The 27,281-nt window shown below is 46.8% G+C and overlaps 1 protein-coding gene across 1 annotated transcript in view; it reads right to left on the bottom strand.

The window, feature by feature from the left end:
• The window catches only part of CCDC142 (coiled-coil domain containing 142), a 91,702-nt gene that overhangs the window by 36,811 nt on the left and 27,610 nt on the right, over positions 1–27,281 (bottom strand). The window contains 5 exon segments of the mRNA XM_088466470.1: positions 15,874–15,988; positions 18,714–18,824; positions 24,379–24,536; positions 24,610–24,774; positions 26,924–27,010. Coding sequence (XP_088322596.1) covers positions 15,874–15,988; positions 18,714–18,824; positions 24,379–24,536; positions 24,610–24,774; positions 26,924–27,010 — 636 coding nt within the window.

Below are 27,281 nucleotides of genomic sequence, written 5' to 3'. Positions count from 1 at the left end.
TGTGAGGAGTAATATATCTATTATACACATACATCACACATACACAGCACAGCGGACATCTTACTCCCCCTGTATACAGCTGGGCGTCTCCTTCCTCTCATACAGTGTGAGGAGTAATATATCTATTATACACATACATCACACATATACAGCACAGCGGCCATCTTACTCCCCCTGTATACAGCTGGGCGTCTCCTTCCTCTCATACAGTGTGAGGAGTAATATATACATTCTACACATACATCACACATACCCAGCACAGCGGACATCTTACTCTCCCTGTATACAGCTGGGAGTCTCCTTCCTCTCATACAGTGTGAGGAGTAATATATGTATTATACACATACATCACACATACACAGCACAGCAGCCATCTTACTCCCCCTGTATACAGCTGGGCGTCTCCTTCCTCTCATACAGTGTGAGGAGTAATATATACATTATACACATACATCACACATACACAGCACAGCGGCCATCTTACTCCCCCTGTATACAGCTGGGCGTCTCCTTCCTCTCATACAGTGTGAGGAGTAATATATCTATTATACACATACATCACACATACACAGCACAGCGGCCATCTTACTCCCCCTGTATACAGCTGGGCGTCTCCTTCCTCTCATACAGTGTGAGGAGTAATATATACATTATACATATACATCACACATACACAGCACAGCAGCCATCTTACTCCCCTGTATACAGCTGGGTGTCTCCTTCCTCTCATACAGTGTGAGGAGTAATATATCTATTATACACATACACAGCACAGCGGCCATCTTACTCTCCCTGTATACAGCTGGGCGTCTCCTTCCTCTCATACAGTGTGAGGAGTAATATATACATTATACACATACATCACACATACACAGCACAGCGGCCATCTTACTCCCCCTGTATATAGCAGGGAGTCTCCTTCCTCTCATACAGTGTGAGGAGTAATATAACTATTATACACATACATCACACATATACAGCACAGCGGCCATCTTACTCCCCCTGTATACAGCTGGGTGTCTCCTTCGTCTCATACAGTGTGAGGAGTAATTTATCTATTATACACATACATCACACATACACAGCACAGCGGCCATCTTACTCTCCCTGTATACAGCTGGGCGTCTCCTTCCTCTCATACAGTGTGAGGAGTAATATATCTATTATACACATACATCACACATACACAGCACAGCGGCCATCTTACTCCCCCTGTATATAGCAGGGCGTCTCCTTCCTCTCATACAGTGTGAGGAGTAATATATACATTATACACATACATCACACATACACAGCACAGCGGCCATCTTACTCTCCCTGTATACAGCTGGGCGTCTCCTTCCTCTCATACAGTGTGACGAGTAATATATACATTATACACATACATCACACATACACAGCACAGCGGCCATCTTACTCCCCTTGTATACAGCTGGGCGTCTCCTTCCTCTCATACAGTGTGAGGAGTAATATATCTATTATACACATACATCACACATACACAGCACAGCGGCCATCTTACTCCCCCTGTATACAGCTGGGCGTCTCCTTCCTCTCATACAGTGTGAGGAGTAATATATCTATTATACACATACATCACATATACACAGCACAGCGGCCATCTTACTCCCCCTGTATACAGCTGGGCGTCTCCTTCCTCTCATACAGTGTGAGGAGTAATATATACATTATACACATACATCACATATACACAGCACAGCGGCCATCTTACTCCCCCTGTATACAGCTGGGCGTCTCCTTCCTCTCATACAGTGTGAGGAGTAATATATACATTATACACATACATCACATATACACATACACAGCGGCCATCTTACTCCCCCTGTATACAGCTGGGCGTCTCCTTCCTCTCATACAGTGTGAGGAGTAATATCTATTATACACATACATCACACATACACAGCACAGCGGCCATCTTACTCTCCCTGTATACAGCTGGGCGTCTCCTTCCTCTCATACAGTGTGAGGAGTGATATATCTATTATACACATACATCACACATACATAGCACAGCGGCCATCTTACTCCCCCTGTATACAGCTGGGCGTCTCCTTCCTCTCATACAGTGTGAGGAGTAATATATACATTATACACATACATCACACATACACAGCGGCCATCTTACTCCCCCTGTATACAGCTGGGCGTCTCCTTCCTCTCATACAGTGTGAGGAGTAATATATCTATTATACACATACATCACATATACACAGCACAGCGGCCATCTTACTCTCCCTGTATACAGCTGGGCGTCTCCTTCCTCTCATACAGTGTGAGGAGTAACATATCTATTATACACATACACAGCGGCCATCTTACACCCCCTGTACACAGCTGGGCGTCTCCTTCCTCTCATACAGTGTGAGGAGTAATATCTATTATACACATACATCACACATACACATACACAGCGGCCATCTTACACCCCCTGTACACAGCTGGGCTTCTCCATCCTCTCATACAGTGTGAGGAGTAATATATACATTATACACATACATCACACATACACAGCACAGCGGCCATCCTACTCTACCTGTATACAGCTGGGCGTCTCCTTCCTCTCATACAGTGTGAGGAGTAATATATCTATTATACACATACATCACACATACCCAGCACAGCAGCCATCTTACTCTCCCTGTCTACAGCTGGGCGTCTCCTTCCTCTCATACAGTGTGAGGAGTAATATAACTATTATACACATACATCACATATACACAGCACAGCGGCCATCTTACTCTCCCTGTATACAGCTGGGCGTCTCCTTCCTCTCATACAGTGTGAGGAGTAATATATCTATTATACACATACATCACACATATACAGCACAGCGGCCATCTTACTCCCCCTGTATACAGCTGGGCGTCTCCTTCCTCTCATACAGTGTGAGGAGTAATATATCTATTATACACATACATCACACATACACAGCACAGCGGCCATCTTACTCCCCTGTATACAGCTGGGCGTCTCCTTCCTCTCATACAGTGTGAGGAGTAATATATCTATTATACATATACATCACATATACACAGCACAGCAGCCATCTTACTCCCCCTGTATACAGCTGGGCGTCTCCTTCCTCTCATACAGTGTGTGGAGTAATATATCTATTATACACATACATCACACATACACAGCACAGCGGCCATCTTACTCCCCCTGTATACAGCTGGGCGTCTCCTTCCTCTCATACAGTGTGAGGAGTAATATATACATTATACACATACATCACATATACACAGCACAGCGGCCATCTTACTCCTCCTGTATACAGCTGGGCGTCTCCTTCCTCTCATACAGTGTGAGGAGTAATATATCTATTATACACATACATCACACATATACAGCACAGCGGCCATCTTACTCCCCCTGTATACAGCTGGGCGTCTCCTACCTCTCATACAGTGTGAGGAGTAATATATACATTATACATATACATCACACATACACAGCACAGCGGCCATCTTACTCCCCCTGTATACAGCTGGGCGTCTCCTTCCTCTCATACAGTGTGAAGAGTAATATATGTATTATACACATACATCACACATACACAGCACAGCGGCCATCTTACTCCCCCTGTATACAGCTGGGCGTCTCCTTCCTCTCATACAGTGTGAGGAGTAATATATCTATTATACACATACATCACACATACATAGCACAGCGGCCATCTTACTCCCCCTGTATACAGCTGGGCGTCTCCTTCCTCTCATACAGTGTGAGGAGTAATATATACATTATACACATACATCACACATACACAGCGGCCATCTTACTCCCCCTGTATACAGCTGGGCGTCTCCATCCTCTCATACAGTGTGAGGAGTAATATATACATTATACACATACATCACACATACACAGCACAGCGGCCATCCTACTCTCCCTGTATACAGCTGGGCGTCTCCTTCCTCTCATACAGTGTGAGGAGTAATATATCTATTATACACATACATCACACATACATAGCACAGCGGCCATCTTACTCCCCCTGTATACAGCTGGGCGTCTCCTTCCTCTCATACAGTGTGAGGAGTAATATATACATTATACACATACATCACACATACACAGCGGCCATCTTACTCCCCCTGTATACAGCTGGGCGTCTCCTTCCTCTCATACAGTGTGAGGAGTAATATATCTATTATACACATACATCACATATACACAGCACAGCGGCCATCTTACTCTCCCTGTATACAGCTGGGCGTCTCCTTCCTCTCATACAGTGTGAGGAGTAACATATCTATTATACACATACACAGCGGCCATCTTACACCCCCTGTACACAGCTGGGCGTCTCCTTCCTCTCATACAGTGTGAGGAGTAATATATCTATTATACACATACATCACACATACACAGCACAGCGGCCATCTTACTCCCCTGTATACAGCTGGGCGTCTCCTTCCTCTCATACAGTGTGAGGAGTAATATATCTATTATACACATACATCACACATACACAGCACAGCAGCCATCTTACTCCTCCTGTATACAGCTGGGCGTCTCCTTCCTCTCATACAGTGTGAGGAGTAATATATCTATTATACACATACATCACACATATACAGCACAGCGGACATCTTACTCCCCCTGTATATAGCGGGGAGTCTCCTTCCTCTCATACAGTGTGAGGAGTAATATATCTATTATACACATACATCACACATACACAGCACAGCGGCCATCTTACTCCCCCTGTATACAGCTGGGCGTCTCCTTTCTCTCATACAGTGTGAGGAGTAATATATCTATTATACACATACATCACACATACACAGCACAGCGGCCATCTTACTCCCCCTGTATACAGCTGGGCGTCTCCTTCCTCTCATACAGTGTGAGGAGTAATATATCTATTATACATATACATCACACATACACAGCACAGCGGCCATCTTACTCCTCCTGTATACAGCTGGGCGTCTCCTTCCTCTCATACAGTGTGAGGAGTAATATATCTATTATACACATACATCACACATACCCAGCACAGCAGCCATCTTACTCACCCTGTCTACAGCTGGGCGTCTCCTTCCTCTCATACAGTGTGAGGAGTAATATATCTATTATACACATACATCACATATACACAGCACAGCGGCCATCTTACTCCCCCTGTATACAGCTGGGTGTCTCCTTCCTCTCATATAGTGTGAGGAGTAATATATCTATTATACACATACATCACATATACCCAGCACAGCGGCCATCTTACTCCCCCTGTATACAGCTGGGCGTCTCCTTCCTCTCATACAGTGTGAGGAGTAATATATCTATTATACATATACATCACATATACACAGCACAGCGGCCATCTTACTCCCCCTGTATACAGCTGGGCATCTCCTTCCTCTCATACAGTGTGAGGAGTAATATATCTATTATACACATACATCACACATACACAGCACAGCGGCCATCTTACTCCCCCTGTATACAGCTGGGCGTCTCCTTCCTCTCATACAGTGTGAGGAGTAATATATCTATTATACACATACATCACACATACACAGCACAGCGGCCATCTTACTCCCCCTGTATACAGCTGGGCATCTCCTTCCTCTCATACAGTGTGAGGAGTAATATATCTATTATACACATACATCACACATACACAGCACAGCGGCCATCTTACTCCCCCTGTATACAGCTGGGCGTCTCCTTCCTCTCATACAGTGTGAGGAGTAATATATCTATTATACATATACATCACACATACACAGCACAGCAGCCATCTTACTCTCTCTGTATGAGAGGAAGGAGACGCCCAGCTGTATACAGGGGGAGTAAGATGGCCGCTGTGCTGTGTATGTGTGATGTATGTGTTTAATAGATATATTACTAATCACACTGTATGAGAGGAAGGAGACGCCCAGCTGTATACATGGGGAGTAAGATGGCCGCTGTGTATGTGTATAATAGATATATTACTCCTCACACTGTATGAGAGGAAGGAGACGCCCAGCTGTATACAGGGGGAGTAAGATGGCCGCTGTGCTGTGTATGTGTGATGTATGTGTATAATAGATATATTACTCCTCACTGTATACAGCTGGGCGTCTCATTCCTCTCATACAGTGTGAGGAGTAATATATCTATTATACACATACATCACACATACACAGCACAGCGGCCATCTTACTCCCCATGTATACAGCTGGGAGTCTCCTTCCTCTCATACAGTGTCAGGAGTAATATATCTATTATACACATACATCACACATACACAGCACAGCGGCCATCTTACTCCCCCTGTATACAGCTGGGCGTCTCCTTCCTCTCATACAGTGTGAGGAGTAATATATATATATTATACACATATATCACATATACACATACACAGCGGCCATCTTACTCTCCCTGTATACAGCTGGGCGTCTCCTTCCTCTCATACAGTGTGAGGAGTAATATATCTATTATACACATACATCACATATACACAGCACAGCGGCCATCTTACTATACTCTCCCTGTATACAGCTGGGCGTCTCCTTCCTCTCATACAGTGTGAGGAGTAATATATCTATTATACACATACATCACATATAAACAGCACAGCGGCCATCTTACTCCCCCTGTATACAGCTGGGCGTCTCCTTCCTCTCATACAGTGTGAGGAGTAATATATCTATTATACACATACATCACATATACACAGCGGCCATCTTACTCTCCCTGTATACAGCTGGGCGTCTCCTTCCTCTCATACAGTGTGAGGAGTAATATATCTATTATACACATACATCACACATATACAACACAGCGGCCATCTTACTCTCCCTGTATACAGCTGGGCGTCTCCTTCCTCTCATACAGTGTGAGGAGTAATATATGTATTATACACATACATCACACATACACAGCACAGCGGCCATCTTACTCCCCCTGTATACAGCTGGGCGTCTCCTTCCTCTCATACAGTGTGAGGAGTAATATATCTATTATACACATACATCACATATACACAGCACAGCGGCCATCTTACTCTCCCTGTATACAGCTGGGCGTCTCCTTCCTCTCATACAGTGTGAGGAGTAATATATCTATTATACACATACATCACATATACACAGCACAGCGGCCATCTTACTCCCCCTGTATACAGCTGGGCGTCTCCTTCCTCTCATACAGTGTGAGGAGTAATATATCTATTATACACATACATCACATATACACAGCACAGCGGCCATCTTACTCCCCCTGTATACAGCTGGGCGTCTCCTTCCTCTCATACAGTGTGAGGAGTAATATATACATTATACACATACATCACACATACACAGCACAGCAGCCATCTTACTCTCCCTGTATACAGCTGGGCGTCTCCTTCCTCTCATACAGTGTGAGGAGTAATATATCTATTATACACATACATCACACATACACAGCACAGCGGCCATCTTACTCTCCCTGTATACAGCTGGGCGTCTCCTTCCTCTCATACAGTGTGAGGAGTAATATATCTATTATACACATACATCACACATACACAGCACAGCGGCCATCTTACTCCCCCTGTATACAGCTGGGCGTCTCCTTTCTCTCATACAGTGTGAGGAGTAATATATGTATTATACACATACATCACACATACACAGCACAGCGGCCATCTTACTCCCCCTGTATACAGCTGGGCGTCTCCTTCCTCTCATACAGTGTGAGGAGTAATATATGTATTATACACATACATCACACATACACAGCACAGCGGACATCTTACTCCCCCTGTATACAGCTGGGCGTCTCCTTCCTCTCATACAGTGTGAGGAGTAATATATACATTATACACATACATCACATATACACAGCACAGCGGCCATCTTACTCCCCCTGTATACAGCTGGGCGTCTCCTTCCTCTCATACAGTGTGAGGAGTAATATATACATTATACACATACATCACACATACACAGCACAGCGGCCATCTTACTCCCCCTGTATACAGCTGGGCGTCTCCTTCCTCTCATACAGTGTGAGGAGTAATATATCTATTATACACATACACAGCACAGCGGCCATCTTACTCCACCTGTATACAGCTGGGTGTCTCCTTCCTCTCATACAGTGTGAGGAGTAATATATCTATTATACATATACATCACACATACACAGCACAGCGGCCATCTTACTCCCCCTGTATACAGCTGGACGTCTCCTTTCTCTCATACAGTGTGAGGAGTAATATATCTATTATACACATACATCACACATACACAGCACAGCGGCCATCTTACTCCCCCTGTATACAGCTGGGCGTCTCCTTCCTCTCATACAGTGTGAGGAGTAATATATCTATTATACATATACATCACACATACACAGCACAGCGGCCATCTTACTCCCCCTGTATACAGCTGGGCGTCTCCTTTCTCTCATACAGTGTGAGGAGTAATATATCTATTATACACATACATCACACATACACAGCACAGCGGCCATCTTACTCCCCCTGTATACAGCTGGGCGTCTCCTTCCTCTCATACAGTGTGAGGAGTAATATATGTATTATACACATACATCACACATACACAGCACAGCGGCCATCTTACTCCCCCTGTATACAGCTGGGCGTCTCCTTCCTCTCATACAGTGTGAGGAGTAATATATGTATTATACACATACATCACACATACACAGCACAGCGGCCATCTTACTCCCCCTGTATACAGCTGGGCGTCTCCTTCCTCTCATACAGTGTGAGGAGTAATATATCTATTATACACATACATCACACATACCCAGCACAGCGGCCATCTTACTCCCCCTGTATACAGCTGGGCGTCTCCTTCCTCTCATACAGTGTGAGGAGTAATATATGTATTATACACATACATCACACATACCCAGCACAGCGGCCATCTTACTCCCCCTGTATACAGCTGGGCGTCTCCTTCCTCTCATACAGTGTGAGGAGTAATATATCTATTATACACATACATCACATATACACAGCACAGCAGCCATCTTACTCCCCCTGTATACAGCTGGGCGTCTCCTTCCTCTCATACAGTGTGAGGAGTAATATATACATTATACACATACATCACACATACACAGCACAGCGGCCATCTTACTCCCCCTGTATACAGCTGGGCGTCTCCTTCCTCTCATACAGTGTGAGGAGTAATATATACATTATACACATACATCACACATACACAGCACAGCGGCCATCTTACTCACCCTGTATACAGCTGGGCGTCTCCTTCCTCTCATATAGTGTGAGGAGTAATATATCTATTATACACATACATCACACATACCCAGCACAGCAGCCATCTTACTCCCCCTGTATACAGCTGGGCGTCTCCTTCCTCTCATACAGTGTGAGGAGTAATATATCTATTATACACATACATCACATATACACAGCACAGCGGCCATCTTACTCCCCCTGTATACAGCTGGGCGTCTCCTTCCTCTCATACAGTGTGACGAGTAATATATATCTATTATACACATACATCACACATACACAGCACAGCGGCCATCTTACTCCCCCTGTATACAGCTGGGCTTCTCCTTCCTCTCATACAGTGTGAGGAGTAATATATCTATTATACACATACATCACACATACACAGCACAGCGGCCATCTTACTCCCCCTGTATACAGCTGGGCGTCTCCTTCCTCTCATACAGTGTGACGAGTAATATATATCTATTATACACATACATCACACATACACAGCACAGCGGCCATCTTACTCTCCCTGTATACAGCTGGGCGTCTCCATCCTCTCATACAGTGTGAGGAGTAATATATACATTATACATATACATCACACATACACAGCACAGCGGCCATCTTACTCCCCCTGTATACAGCTGGGCGTCTCCTTCCTCTCATACAGTGTGAGGAGTAATATATCTATTATACACATACATCACATATACACAGCACAGCGGCCATCTTACTCCCCTGTATACAGCTGGGTGTCTCCTTCCTCTCATACAGTGTGAGGAGTAATATATCTATTATACACATACATCACACATACACAGCACAGCGGCCATCTTACTCCTCCTGTATACAGCTGGGCGTCTCCTTCCTCTCATACAGTGTGAGGAGTAATATATCAATTATACACATACATCACATATACACAGCACAGCGGCCATCTTACTCCTCCTGTATACAGCTGGGCGTCTCCTTCCTCTCATACAGTGTGAGGAGTAATATATCTATTATACACATACATCACACATACACAGCACAGCGGCCAACTTACTCCCCCTGTATACAGCTGGGCGTCTCCTTCCTCTCATACAGTGTGAGGAGTAATATATCTATTATTGTATTGTATTGTATTTATTGTTGTCATCAGCAAAACAAGTTTGACAGACGAAATTACATTGCACTTTTTTAAAACAGTGAATAGCAATCCATGGTAAAGGTTATCACAAACAATTTCACAAAAATAATAAAATTAAAATTAACTAAAGAGATACAATCATAGCATTCAACATGCGCACAGCAGATGGAAGAAAACTAACCCTCAAGCGACTCGTACGTGCCCGAAGTACTCTAAACCGCTTTAAAGATGGGAGCTTATCAAAAAATTCATGAAATTGATGGCTTGGATCCGATATGATACCTTTGGTTCTCTTTAGAACCCTAAGCCCATAAACATCATGAATAGTTGGCAACTGCACGCCAATGATTTTGCTGGCGGTCCTAACAACCCGTTCCAGTGCACTTCTTTCACTCGCTGTGCAGTTGCCATACCAGATAATGATACCAAACGTCAGAATGCTCTCAATTGAGCATCTGTAAAAGTTTAGCATAGTTACTTTGCTAACTCCCGAGGCCCTCAAACGTCTTAGGAAAAACAAACGCTGTTGCGCCTTTTTAATTAGGGACAGTGTATTTAAAGACCATGTCAAATCTGCCGCAACCTGGATACCCAGAAATTTAAAAGACTCAACTATATCAACATCCTGGTTGTTAATAGACACTGGCAATTTCTGCTCTAAACATCTACGACGAAAATCAATTACCAGTTCTTTTGTCTTGTCACCATTTAGGAGCAAGTGATTATCACCACTCCAAGAAACCAAATTTTTGATCTCTTTCCTATAATGGGACTCATCATTCCTGCTAATTAACCCAACGACTGCAATATCATCAGCAAATTTGATGATTTTCACAGAATCAGAAGTCGACACGCAGTCGTGGGTAAATAGCGAGTATAATAGGGGGCTGAGAACACAACCCTGGGGAACACCAGTCTTAATCAACACTTCCCCCGACACAGCACCTCCAATTCTAACTACTTGTGGTCTATCAGTTAAAAAGTTTAAAACCCAGTTACAAATAGACCCACTTAACCCCAAGTCAAACAACTTAGATGTTAGTGAGATGGGAATAACCGTATTAAAAGCAGAACTAAAATCAACAAAGAGTATCCGAACATAAGAATCCCTCACTTCCAAATGAGCTAAAATAGAGTGAAGTGCTGTAAGTACCGCATCATCAGTGCAACGATTTTTCCTATATGCAAACTGAAAAGGATCAAAATCTACTGGGAAAAAAGATTGAATATGTCCTAATACCAGCCTTTCAAAGCATTTCATTATCAATGAAGTTAGTGCAATTGGGCGATAATCATTAAGGCATTTTACTACCCCCTTTTTTGGAACTGGAACAATATTTGCCTTCTTAAAACATCTCGGCACTACACAATTAAAAAGGGACAAATTAAATAAGACCGTTAATATCCAACTTAACTGGTCTGCACACCCCTTGAGGACTTTACCGCTAATCCCATCCGGGCCGGCTGATTTACACAAATCAACCCGACGTAGACATTTAATCACATCATACTCCTCCAACATAAGAGGAGACTCCCCCACCCGGGGAATTTGGGGCGTAACAGAAAAACTATTCTCTTGATCAAACCTAGAGTAGAACAGGTTCAAATCTTCAGCTAATAGATTATTGTCATTGCTAATCACCTCCTTTTTTATTTTACAACCAGTAATATCCTGGATCATCTGCCACAGGCTTCTCGGATTCCTGTTATCATGACTTCTAGCTTCAATCTTTGTGGAGTAACTAATTTTAGCCCTCCTAATACCTTTCTGCAATTCACACCTGGAAGATTTCAACATTTCTAAATCACCAGATTTAAACGCTCTATCACGAGCCTTGAGTAGAGATCGAACTTCCCCGTTCAACCAAGGCTTCACGTTGGGAAATATTTTAATACTCTTTGTTACTGTAACACTATCCGTACAGCAACCGATGTAACCTAATATCAATGATGCTAGAGAGTCAATATCTATATCGCCATTTACCCTACTCTCATCAATAAACAAATCCCAGTTTGTGAATTCCAACATATCCTGTAATCTAGTCAGTGCGTCCTCCGGCCATATAGTTACCAGACGTCTGACCGGTCGCACTCTCCTAACTAATGACCTGTAAACAGGTATGAGAAACAGGGACATATGATCGGATCTGCCAATATGGGGGCAAACAACAGTTTCATAAGCTGACTTGAGGTTTGTATACACCTGGTCCAAGGTACGCATGCCCCTAGTTGGAGCCGATACATTTTTATATAACTTAGGCAATACTTTCCTCAGGTCAGCTTGATTGAAATCACCTGCTATAATGAAAACTGCCTCAACATACACAGATTGTAATTTCGCAATTTCCTCGTAAAGAATTCCCAGGGCAATTGTCACATTAGCCTGAGGGGGAATATAAACGGCAATGATAATTGCCACCGAAACTTCTCTGGGCAAATAAAAGGGTCTACATTTGACAGACAGATATTCAATATCCACTGAGCAATGATTACCAATACAGATAGCATCAATACACCAGGTACGCAGGACATACAAACACAGCCCCCCACCCCTACTTTTCCCTGATGAAGAAGTTCTGTCTGCTCTGAACAGAATCCTGTTTCCAAAAGAGACCGCAGTATCCAGAACTAAGTCATTTAGCCAAGTCTCGGTAAAAATTAATACAGAGCAGGACTCCAGAGGCTTCATGTATGAAAGAACTGCATGTAATTCGTCCAGTTTACTAGTCAGGGACTGAACATTTGCTAGAAATAAGCTAGGCAAAGGGGGTTTGATAAAACATAAATTGAGCCTGGCTCTAGTACCAGCTCGTTTACCCCTTTTTTGCCTCCTCTCCCTCCTCCGATGCCTCTTCCAACCCTGCCTGCGTCTCCAGGGATAACCGAGTCTCCAGAAATGCCCCTCTCCAGAGCGCTGCCCACCCCCATAATCTCTACTTCCATTGCCGTGCCCATGGCTCTTCTCACAACTCCAGTCTCCAGACCAGCCACCACTCACCACCCCAGCTGCGACAGACCCATCCAGGGCCGCCACGCTTGCAGGCACAGTAACTCCAGGGGCAGCAGACACACAAGCTCCAGAAGCGGCAGCAATCCCAGCCACCCCCGCTCCACCCACAATGCCTGTATCTGAGGGGTTACCCGGGGCTGTACCTCCCTCAGAGACCTGCACAGCCTCTGCGCCGGACCCAACAGCTCCTGCAAGCGGCTCCACTCCACCAGCTCCGGAACCTGCCACTCCACTCCAAACTCCAGTCAGGTGGAGACCAAGGAGCACCTCGCGGGGGTATGTGATCCCACACCAGCCGCCGTCACCACACAGGACTCCGACAAGCAGGAACAGGAACAACCACACCACATCCGGAGCGCGCAACACACGGACACCCGGACCATAGGAATCGCCATCACCGGCACCAACGGTAAGTGCAGCCGCAGCATATACACGCGCCGCCATTTCCAGGCACAGCAGGGATCTGGCAAGAGTCCACGAAAGACCCTGCCTTCCTTCCTGTAGTCTCTCTGACGGTGCCTCAGTGCCTATTATACACATACATCACATATACACAGCACAGCGGCCATCTTACTCCCCCTGTATACAGCTGGGCGTCTCCTTCCTCTCATACAGTGTGACGAGTAATATATATCTATTATACACATACATCACACATACACAGCACAGCGGCCATCTTACTCTCCCTGTATACAGCTGGGCGTCTCCTTCCTCTCATACAGTGTGAGGAGTAATATATACATTATACATATACATCACACATACACAGCACAGCGGCCATCTTACTCTCCCTGTATACAGCTGGGCGTCTCCTTCCTCTCATACAGTGTGTGGAGTAATATATCTATTATACACATACATCACACATACACAGCACAGCGGCCATCTTACTCCCCCTGTATACAGCTGGGCGTCTCCTTCCTCTCATACAGTGTGAGGAGTAATATATCTATTATACACATACATCACACATACCCAGCACAGCAGCCATCTTACTCTCCCTGTATACAGCTGGGCGTCTCCTTCCTCTCATACAGTGTGAGGAGTAATATATCTATTATACACATACATCACACATACACAGCACAGCAGCCATCTTACTCTCCCTGTATACAGCTGGGCGTCTCCTTCCTCTCATACAGTGTGTGGAGTAATATATCTATTATACACATACATCACACATACACAGCACAGCGGCCATCTTACTCCCCCTGTATACAGCTGGGCGTCTCCTTCCTCTCATACAGTGTGAGGAGTAATATATCTATTATACACATACATCACACATACCCAGCACAGCAGCCATCTTACTCTCCCTGTATACAGCTGGGCGTCTCCTTCCTCTCATACAGTGTGAGGAGTAATATATCTATTATACACATACATCACACATACACAGCACAGCGGCCATCTTACTCCTCCTGTATACAGCTGGGCGTCTCCTTCCTCTCATACAGTGTGAGGAGTAATATATCAATTATACACATACATCACATATACACAGCACAGCGGCCATCTTACTCCCCCTGTATACAGCTGGGCGTCTCCTTCCTCTCATACAGTGTGAGGAGTAATATATCTATTATACACATACATCACACATACACAGCACAGCGGCCATCTTCCTCCTCCTGTATACAGCTGGGCGTCTCCTTCCTCTCATACAGTGTGAGGAGTAATATATCCAATAACTTATATCATACTGGGCACTAACACTGGGAGATTATATACCGGACACTAGCACTGGTAGATTATATCATAGTGGGCACTAGCACTGGTAGATTATATATTGAGCACTAGCACTGGGAGATTATATCATAGTGGGCACTAACACTGGGAGATTATATCATAGTGAGCACTAGCACTGGGAGATTATATCATACCGGGCACTAGCACTGGCAGATTATATCATAGTGGGCACTAGCGCTGGGAGATTATATCATACCGGGCACTAGCACTGGGAGATTATATATTGAGCACTAGCACTGTGAGATTATATATTGAGCACTAGCAGTGGGAGATTATATCATAGTGGGCACTATCACTGGGAGATTATATCATAGTGGGCACTAGCACTGGGAGATTAAATAATACCGGGCACTAGCACTGGGAGATTATATCATACCGGGCACTAGTACTGGGAGATTATAGCAGACTATAGCACTAACACTGGGAGATTATATCATAGTGAGCACTAGCACTGGGAGATTATATCATAGTGAGCACTAGCACTGGGAGATTATATCAAACCGGGCACTAGCACTGGGAGATTATAGCAGACTATAGCAGTAACACTGGGAGATTATATCATAGTGAGCACTAGCACTGGGAGATTATATCATAGTGAGCACTAGCACTGGGAGATTATATCATAGTGAGCACTAGCACTGGGAGATTATATCATAGTGAGCACTAGCACTGGGAGATTATAGCAGACCTTTGTGGGAACACTGCCCTGGCAGCTCTATCCCTGTATACTGAACCTGTGACAATATAATCTGTGTTACTCACCGTGTATAAACTTCCCCCTCCAGTGGCGCCCTGCTGGCATTACGTGCTGGAAAATGTCCCGGGACTTGTCCGCGCACACAGGGCCCAGCAGGTGGGTCACAGACACAATCAGGCCCTGAGGAGATAATAGCAGGACACAGAGAGGGAGATTAGTACTATACCCAGAGCCCATAGCCTCTCTGTAACATCACATAATACTCACCTTCCCTGCCGTCCATGGAGTAATACATTATACTTCTAGCAGTGCTATACCCAGAGCCCATAGCCTCTCTGTAACATCACATAATGCTCACCTTCCCTGCCGTCCATGGAGTAATGCATTATACATCTAGCAGTGTTATACCCAGAGCCCATAGCCTCTCTGTAACATCACATAATGCTCACCTTCCCTGCCGTCCATGGAGTAATGCATTATACATCTAGCAGTGTTATACCCAGAGCCCATAACCTCTCTGTAACATCACATAATGCTCACCTTCCCTGCCGTCCATGGAGTAATACATTATACTTCTAGCAGTGCTATACCCAGAGCCCATAACCTCTCTGTAACATCACATAATGCTCACCTTCCCTGCCGTCCATGGAGTAATACATTATACTTCTAGCAGTGCTATACCCAGAGCCCATAGCCTCTCTGTAACATCACATAATGCTCACCTTCCCTGCCGTCCATGGAGTAATACATTATACTTCTAGCAGTGCTATACCCAGATCCCATAGCCTCTCTGTAACATCACATAATGCTCACCTTCCCTGCCGTCCATGGAGTAATGCATTATACATCTAGCAGTGTTATACCCAGAGCCCATAACCTCTCTGTAACATCACATAATGCTCACCTTCCCTGCCGTCCATGGAGTAATACATTATACATCTAGCAGTGCTATACCCAGAGCCCATAGCCTCTCTGTAACATCACATAATGCTCACCTTCCCTGCCGTCCATGGAGTAATACATTATACTTCTAGCAGTGCTATACCCAGAGCCCATAGCCTCTCTGTAACATCACATAATGCTCACCTTCCCTGCCGTCCATGGAGTAATACATTATACTTCTAGCAGTGTTATACCCAGAGCCCATAGCCTCTCTGTAACATCACATAATGCTCACCTTCCCTGCCGTCCATGGAGTAATACATTATACTTCTAGCAGTGTTATACCCAGAGCCCATAGCCTCTCTGTAACATCACATAATGCTCACCTCCCCTGCCGTCCATGGAGTAATGCATTATACATCTAGCAGTGTTATACCCAGAGCCCATAACCTCTCTGTAACATCACATAATGCTCACCTTCCCTGCCGTCCATGGAGTAATACATTATACTTCTAGCAGTGCTATACCCAGAGCCCATAACCTCTCTGTAACATCACATAATGCTCACCTTCCCTGCCGTCCATGGAGTAATACATTATACTTCTAGCAGTGTTATACCCAGAGCCCATAACCTCTCTGTAACATCACATAATGCTCACCTTCCCTGCCGTCCATGGAGTAATACATTATACTTCTAGCAGTGCTATACCCAGAGCCCATAGCCTCTCTGTAACATCACATAATGCTCACCTTCCCTGCCGTCCATGGAGTAATACATTATACTTCTAGCAGTGCTATACCCAGAGCCCATAGCCTCTCTGTAACATCACATAATGCTCACCTTCCCTGCCATCCATGGAGTAATACATTATACTTCTAGCAGTGTTATACCCAGAGCCCATAGCCTCTCTGTAACATCACATAATGCTCACCTCCCCTGCCGTCCATGGAGTAATGCATTATACATCTAGCAGTGTTATACCCAGAGCCCATAACCTCTCTGTAACATCACATAATGCTCACCTTCCCTGCCGTCCATGGAGTAATACATTATACTTCTAGCAGTGCTATACCCAGAGCCCATAACCTCTCTGTAACATCACATAATGCTCACCTTCCCTGCCGTCCATGGAGTAATACATTATACTTCTAGCAGTGTTATACCCAGAGCCCATAGCCTCTCTGTAACATCACATAATGCTCACCTTCCCTGCCGTCCATGGAGTAATACATTATACTTCTAGCAGTGCTATACCCAGAGCCCATAGCCTCTCTGTAACATCACATAATGCTCACCTTCCCTGCCGTCCATGGAGTAATACATTATACTTCTAGCAGTGCTATACCCAGAGCCCATAGCCTCTCTGTAACATCACATAATGCTCACCTTCCCTGCCGTCCATGGAGTAATACATTATACTTCTAGCAGTGTTATACCCAGAGCCCATAGCCTCTCTGTAACATCACATAATGCTCACCTTCCCTGCCGTCCATGGAGTAATACATTATACTTCTAGCAGTGTTATACCCAGAGCCCATAACCTCTCTGTAACATCACATAATACTCACCTCCCCTGCCGTCCATGGAGTAATACATTATACATCTAGCAGTGTTATACCCAGAGCCCATAACCTCTCTGTAACATCACATAATGCTCACCTTCCCTGCCGTCCATGGAGTAATACATTATACTTCTAGCAGTGCTATACCCAGAGCCCATAACCTCTCTGTAACATCACATAATGCTCACCTTCCCTGCCGTCCATGGAGTAATACATTATACTTCTAGCAGTGCTATACCCAGAGCCCATAACCTCTCTGTAACATCACATAATGCTCACCTTCCCTGCCCTCCATGGAGTAATACATTATACTTCTAGCAGTGCTATACCCAGAGCCCATAGCCTCTCTGTAACATCACAGATTATTTCCTCCTTATATATCCCATTACACTGGTTCTCACAGGCCAGTAGTACTATAGTGGGGTCCCAGCATTTCATGTAGTCAGGGTTCTGGCCTCACCTCTAGGACCTCCTGTGTGCTCCGCAGCTGCACATATAACCGGTGGCTGAGAGAATGCCATGCCACGTTCCCGGCTGTACCGGCCAGGGAGCGGCTTTCCTCCATTATTACCTAGAGAGTGACAGAGTGACATATAAACCAAGGACAGACCAATCAGCAGCAGAACCGAACGAGCGATGAGTGACGGGAAACCAGCGCAGCGCCATGATGTGCGAAGAGGTGGGAGTATGGGTGGAAGGATAACATTCGGCATCACACATGGAGCTATAACACTTTACATGTAAATCCCTTTACAGACCTTATAGCGCTGCTTATGCTCCGATGCCCCAGCACCAGCAACTATGAGCAACTGCAGGCGACGCAGAGGCACCCCCACTCGTGGCTGGGTAATAAGAGAGCATTGAGACGGAGCTGCAGGCTACACAGGGTTATACACAGGCGCAGAAACACGAAAGGGACCAGGAGCCTCAGCAAAGTATTTTTCTGAAATTGCATTTTCCCGCAACTTTATCCCGGACTCTGGGCCTGACAGAAGTGCGCACTAGTGCAACGCTGATCGCAGAGTCCCAATTACCGGGAATCTGCGCATGTGCAGAACGGGTCTGTGACCCCCACAAGCAGTCCGGCACTGATGACAGATATTTGTCACTGACAGCATAAAGGGTGGTCACTGATAGCATAGAGGGTCGTCACTGGTCACTGATAGCATAGAGGGTGGTCACTGATAGCATAGAGGGTGGTCACTGATAGCATATAGGGTCGTCACTGGTCACTGATAGCATAGAGGGTGGTCACTGATAGCATAGAGGGTAGTCGCTGATAGCATAGAGGGTGGTCGCTGATAGCATAGAGGGTGGTCGCTGGTCACTGATAGCATAGAGGGTGGTCGCTGGTCACTGATAGCATAGAGGGTGGTCGCTGGTCACTGATAGCATAGAGGGTGGTCGCTGGTCACTGATAGCATAGAGGGTGGTCGCTGGTCACTGATAGCATAGAGGGTGGTCACTGATAGCATAGAGGGTGGCCGCTGGTCACTGATAGCATAGAGGGTGGCCGCTGGTCACTGATAGCATAGAGGGTGGCCGCTGGTCACTGATAGCATAGAGGGTGGCCGCTGGTCACTGATAGCATAGAGGGTGGACACTGATAGCATAGATGGTGGTCACTGGTCACTGGTAGCATAGAGGGTGGTCACTGATAGCATAAAGGGTGGTCACTGGTAGCACAGAGGGTGGTCACTGGTAGCACAGAGGGTGGTCACTGGTAGCACAGAGGGTGGTCACTGATAGCACAGAGGGTGGACACTGATAGCACAGAGGGTGGACACTGATAGCACAGAGGGTGGACACTGATAGCACAGAGGGTGGTCACTGATCGTATAGAGGGTGGTCACTGATAGCACAGAGGGTGGTCACTGATAGCACAGAGGGTGGTCACTGATAGCACAGAGGGTGGTCACTGATAGCACAGAGGGTGGTCACTGATAGCACAGAGGGTGGTCACTGATAGCACAGAGGGTGGTCACTGATAGCACAGAGGGTGGTCACTGATCGTATAGAGGGTGGTCACTGGTAGCATAGAGGGTGGTCACTGGTAGCATAGAGGGTGGTCACTGGTAGCATAGAGGGTGGTCACTGGTAGCATAGAGGGTGGTCACTGGTCAGTAATACAGGACTCCTATGTAAGGAGAGAGGCTGAGGGTCTGGAAATACAGGTCTCCTATGTAAGGAGAGAGGCTGAGGGTCTGGAAATACAGGTCTCCTATGTAAGGAGAGAGGTTGACGGCTAGTAATATTGGTCATCTATGAAAGGAGAGAGGCTGAGGGGCCGGTAATACAGGTCTCCTATGTAAGGAGAGAGGCTGAGTGGCTGGTAACACAGGTCTCCTATATAAGGAGTGAGGCTGAGAGGCCGGTAATACAGGTCTCCTATGTAAGGAGTGAGGCTGAGCGGCTGGTAATACAGGTCTCCTATGTAAAGAGTGAGGCTGAGGGGCTGGTAATACAGGTCTCCTATGTAAGGAGTGAGGGTGAGGGGCCGGTAATACAGGTCTCCTATGTTTGGGGAGAGGCTGAAGGGCCTGTAATAAATGGACCTAGATACCTGTGTGTATGAGGAGTGATGTATGTGACACTATGGAGACCCCGGGGAGCTGTGTGTGTGTATGAGGGGTGATGTATGTGACACTATGGAGACCCCGGGGAGCTGTGTGTATATGAGGAGTGATGTATGTGACACTATGGAGACCCCGGGGAGCAGACCCCGGGGAGCTGTGTGTGTATGAGGAGTGATGTATGTGACACTATGGAGACCCCGGGGAGCTGTGTGTGTATGAGGAGTGATGTATGTGACACTATAGAGACCCCGGGGAGCTGTGTGTATGAGGAGTGATGTATGGGACACTATGGAGACCCCAGGGAGCTGTGTGTATGAGGAGTGATGTATGTGACACTATGGAGACCCCGGGGAGCTGTATGTGACACTATGGAGACCCCGGGGAGCTGTGTGTGTGTATGAGGAGTGATGTATGTGACACTATGGAGACCCCGGGGAGCTGTGTGTGTGTATGAGGAGTGATGTATGTGACACTATGGAGACCCCGGGGAGCTGTGTGTATATGAGGAGTGATGTATGTGACACTATGGAGACCCCGGGGAGCAGACCCCGGGGAGCTGTGTGTGTATGAGGAGTGATGTATGTGACACTATGGAGACCCCGGGGAGCTGTGTGTGTATGAGGAGTGATGTATGTGACACTATGGAGACCCCGGGGAGCTGTGTGTATGAGGAGTGATGTATGTGACACTATGGAGACCCCAGGGAGCTGTGTGTATGAGGAGTGATGTATGTGACACTATGGAGACCCCGGGGAGCTGTATGTGACACTATGGAGACCCCGGGGAGCTGTGTGTGTGTATGAGGAGTGATGTATGTGACACTATGGAGACCCCGGGGAGCTGTGTGTGTGTATGAGGAGTGATGTATGTGACACTATGGAGACCCCGGGGAGCTGTGTGTGTATGAGGAGAGATGTATGTGACACTATGGAGACCCCGGGGAGCTGTGTGTGTGTATGAGGAGTGATGTATGTGACACTATGGAGACCCGGGGAGCTGTGTGTGTGTATGAGGAGAGATGTATGTGACACTATGGAGACCCCGGGGAGCTGTGTGTGTATGAGGAGTGATGTATGTGACACTATGGAGACCCCGGGGAGCTGTGTGTATATGAGGAGTGATGTATGTGACACTATGGAGACCCCGGGGAGCTGTGTGTATATGAGGAGTGATGTATGTGACACTATGGAGACCCCGGGGAGCTGTGTGTGTATGAGGAGTGATGTATGTGACACTATGGAGACCCCGGGGAGCTGTGTGTGTATGAGGAGAGATGTATGTGACACTATGGAGACCCCGGGGAGCTGTGTGTGTGTATGAGGAGTGATGTATGTGACACTATGGAGACCCCGGGGAGCTGTGTGTGTGTATGAGGAGTGATGTATGTGACACTATGGAGACCCCGGGGAGCTGTGTGTGTATGAGGAGAGATGTATGTGACACTATGGAGACCCCGGGGAGCTGTGTGTGTGTATGAGGAGTGATGTATGTGACACTATGGAGACCCCGGGGAGCTGTATGTGACACTATGGAGACCCCGGGGAGCTGTGTGTGTGTATGAGGAGTGATGTATGTGACACTATGGAGACCCCGGGGAGCTGTGTGTGTGTATGAGGAGTGATGTATGTGACACTATGGAGACCCCGGGGAGCTGTGTGTGTATGAGGAGAGATGTATATGACACTATGGAGACCCCGGGGAGCTGTGTGTGTGTATGAGGAGTGATGTATGTGACACTATGGAGACCCGGGGAGCTGTGTGTGTGTATGAGGAGAGATGTATGTGACACTATGGAGACCCCGGGGAGCTGTGTGTGTATGAGGAGTGATGTATGTGACACTATGGAGACCCCGGGGAGCTGTGTGTATATGAGGAGTGATGTATGTGACACTATGGAGACCCCGGGGAGCTGTGTGTATATGAGGAGTGATGTATGTGACACTATGGAGACCCCGGGGAGCTGTGTGTGTATGAGGAGTGATGTATGTGACACTATGGAGACCCCGGGGAGCTGTGTGTGTATGAGGAGAGATGTATGTGACACTATGGAGACCCCGGGGAGCTGTGTGTGTGTATGAGGAGTGATGTATGTGACACTATGGAGACCCCGGGGAGCTGTGTGTGTGTATGAGGAGTGATGTATGTGACACTATGGAGACCCCGGGGAGCTGTGTGTGTATGAGGAGAGATGTATGTGACACTATGGAGACCCCGGGGAGCTGTGTGTGTGTATGAGGAGTGATGTATGTGACACTATGGAGACCCCGGGGAGCTGTGTGTGTATGAGGAGTGATGTATGTGACACTATGGAGACCCCGGGGAGCTGTGTGTGTGTATGAGGAGTGATGTATGTGACACTATGGAGACCCCGGGGAGCTGTGTGTGTATGAGGAGAGATGTATGTGACACTATGGAGACCCCGGGGAGCTGTGTGTGTATGAGGAGTGATGTATGTGACACTATGGAGACCCCGGGGAGCTGTGTGTGTGTATGAGGAGTGATGTATGTGACACTATGGAGACCCCGGGGAGCTGTGTGTGTATGAGGAGAGATGTATGTGACACTATGGAGACCCCGGGGAGCTGTGTGTGTATGAGGAGTGATGTATGTGACACTATGGAGACCCCGGGGAGCTGTGTGTGTATGAGGAGTGATGTATGTGACACTATGGAGACCCCGGGGAGCTGTGTGTGTATGAGGAGTGATGTATGTGACACTATGGAGACCCCGGGGAGCTGTGTGTGTATGAGGAGTGATGTATGTGACACTATGGAGACCCCGGGGAGCTGTGTGTGTATGAGGAGTGATGTATGTGACACTATGGAGACCCCGGGGAGCTGTGTGTGTATGAGGAGTGATGTATGTGACACTATGGAGACCCCGGGGAGCTGTGTGTGTATGAGGAGTGATGTATGTGACACTATGGAGACCCCGGGGAGCTGTGTGTGTATGAGGAGTGATGTATGTGACACTATGGAGACCCCGGGGAGCTGTGTGTGTATGAGGAGTGATGTATGTGACACTATGGAGACCCCGGGGAGCTGTGTGTGTATGAGGAGTGATGTATGTGACACTATGGAGACCCCGGGGAGCTGTGTGTGTATGAGGAGTGATGTATGTGACACTATGGAGACCCCGGGGAGCTGTGTGTGTATGAGGAGTGATGTATGTGACACTATGGAGACCCCGGGGAGCTGTATGTGTGTATGAGGAGTGATGTATGTGACACTATGGAGACCCCGGGGAGCTGTGTGTGTATGAGGAGTGATGTATGTGACACTATGGAGACCCCGGGGAGCTGTATGTGTGTATGAGGAGTGATGTATGTGACACCATGGAGACCCCGGGGAGCTGTGTGTGTATGAGGAGAGATGTATGTGACACTATGGAGACCCCGGGGAGCTGTGTGTGTATGAGGAGTGATGTATGTGACACTATGGAGACCCCGGGGAGCTGTGTGTGTGTATGAGGAGTGATGTATGTGACACTATGGAGACCCCGGGGAGCTGTGTGTATGAGGAGTGACAGCCACGACTCAGCCATCCTTACCCGAAGGTCTCCATAAGTGACCAGCACCAGGGGACTGAGAGAACCGGAGGAAATATAGGACTTGGTGCGGTTCCGTATCCAGAGGTCACAGAGCTGCAAGGAGACCACACACCGGCTAAGGACACCATGCTGGGTGGACACGGCACACAGAACAGAACCTAAATAAGAGAGGAGGAGGTCAGAGAGGACTGGGGGGTACAGGCCATGCAGGGCCCAGACATGGGGTCTCACCAGGACGGCAGGGGCTCATGCTGCGCAGTAATCCTGATAACTGTCTGCACAGAGTCACCAGGATCCCCGATGTTCTGCTGTGTGCCGGGGGGTCCTGGTCTCCATCCTCCGATACTGAGGCCACACATTTATCAGTCAGCGCTGAGCCCAACACCTGACAGAACGCTGCAGAGGAGAAGAGGACCCTCGTCACCACCTTATGTAATGGGTGTAACCCCCATTCCCAGCCAGCAACATCACCCCCCAAATACACAGTAAGACAGGGCGATATATAACACATGTGACATGCCCACTCCTCACCATGCCAGCATTTCCAAGTGCCAGCATGGGAGGGTAACACTGGTGACATTACCATAAGTAGCAGCACCGTGTGACAGAGGCTATGGGGGACTAGTACAGACTATATGTAGTAATAGGGAGGGTAACACTGGTGACATTACCATAAGTAGCAGCACCGTGTGACAGAGGCTATGGGGGACTAGTACAGACTATATGTAGTAATAGGGAGGGTAACGCTGGTGACATTACCATAAGTAGCAGCACCGTGTGACAGAGGCTATGGGGGACTAGTACAGACTATATGTAGTAAGAGGGAAGGTAACACTGGTGACATTACCATAAGTAGCAGCACCATGTGACAGAGGCTATGGGGGACTAGTACAGACTATATGTAGTAATAGGGAGGGTAACACTGGTGACATTACCATAAGTAGCAGCACCGTGTGACAGAGGCTATGGGGGACTAGTACAGACTATATGTAGTAATAGGGAGGGTAACACTGGTGACATTACCATAAGTAGCAGCACCGTGTGACAGAGGCTATGGGGGACTAGTACAGACTATATGTAGTAATAGGGAGGGTAACACTGGTGACATTACCATAAGTAGCAGCACCGTGTGACAGAGGCTATGGGGGACTAGTACAGACTATATGTAGTAATAGGGAGGGTAACACTGGTGACATTACCATAAGTAGCAGCACCGTGTGACAGAGGCTATGGGGGACTAGTACAGACTATATGTAGTAATACGGAAGGTAACTCTTGTGACATTACCATAAGTAGCAGCACCGTGTGACAGAGGCTATGGGGGACTAGTACAGACTATATGTAGTAATAGGGAGGGTAACACTGGTGACATTACCATAAGTAGCAGCACCGTGTGACAGAGGCTATGGGGGACTAGTACAGACTATATGTAGTAATAGGGAGGGTAACACTGGTGACATTACCATAAGTAGCAGCACCATGTGACAGAGGCTATGGGGGACTAGTACAGACTATATGTAGTAATAGGGAGGGTAACACTGGTGAAATCACCATAAGTAGCAGCACCGTGTGACAGAGGCTATGGGGGACTAGTACAGACTATATGTAGTAATAGGGAGGGTAACACTGGTGAAATCACCATAAGTAGCAGCACCGTGTGACAGAGGCTATGGGGGACTAGTACAGACTATATGTAGTAATAGGGAGGGTAACACTGGTGACATTACCATAAGTAGCAGCACCGTGTGACAGAGGCTATGGGGGACTAGTACAGACTATATGTAGTAATAGGGAGGGTAACACTGGTGACATTACCATAAGTAGCAGCACCGTGTGACAGAGGCTATGGGGGACTAGTACAGACTATATGTAGTAATAGGGAGGGTAACACTGGTGACATTACCATAAGTAGCAGCACCGTGTGACAGAGGCTATGGGGGACTAGTACAGACTATATGTAGTAATAGGGAGGGTAACACTGGTGACATTACCATAAGTAGCAGCACCATGTGACAGAGGCTATGGGGGACTAGTACAGACTATATGTAGTAATAGGGAGGGTAACACTGGTGACATTACCATAAGTAGCAGCACCATGTGACAGAGGCTATGGGGGACTAGTACAGACTATATGTAGTAAGAGGGAAGGTAACACTGGTGACATTACCATAAGTAGCAGCACCGTGTGACAGAGGCTATGGGGGACTAGTACAGACTATATGTAGTAATAGGGAGGGTAACACTGGTGACATTACCATAAGTAGCAGCACCATGTGACAGAGGCTATGGGGGACTAGTACAGACTATATGTAGTAAGAGGGAAGGTAACACTGGTGACATTACCATAAGTAGCAGCACCGTGTGACAGAGGCTATGGGGGACTAGTACAGACTATATGTAGTAAGAGGGAAGGTAACACTGGTGACATTACCATAAGTAGCAGCACCGTGTGACAGAGGCTATGGGGGACTAGTACAGACTATATGTAGTAAGAGGGAGGGTAACACTGGTGACATCAGTCCGGCATAGAATGACCCCAATTTACCACGGTCCCAGGCGATGAACACTCCGGTACAGAGGAGACGATCACAGAGTCCGCGACCCAGCGACTGGCACTGGCCGGGGAGACGATCTGAAACACATCATGTTATATATACACATTATCCTCCTATATACATACTGTCCTGCAGCTTAATGTATGTACAGCACTCCTAACGCTGACAGCAAGGAGACCATTTAGGAGAGTAACAGTAATACGGCCCCTGACGCTGGGAGTGAGAGCGAGGAGACCGTGTAGGAGTGTAGTTGTCTCCTTCTGGCAGCAATATACCCAGTGACCTCCTTTGTTGCACCATGTATTACTGGTAACATAACATACACAATGCTTACACACAATGACACAA

This window comes from Taudactylus pleione, unplaced genomic scaffold (genome assembly GCF_031769625.1).
Source record: "Taudactylus pleione unplaced genomic scaffold, aTauple2 ptg003191l, whole genome shotgun sequence".
Lineage (NCBI taxonomy): Eukaryota > Metazoa > Chordata > Amphibia > Anura > Myobatrachidae > Taudactylus > Taudactylus pleione.
The sequence above is the reverse complement of the archived record's forward strand: the minus strand, read 5'-3'. Positions and strand labels throughout refer to the sequence as shown.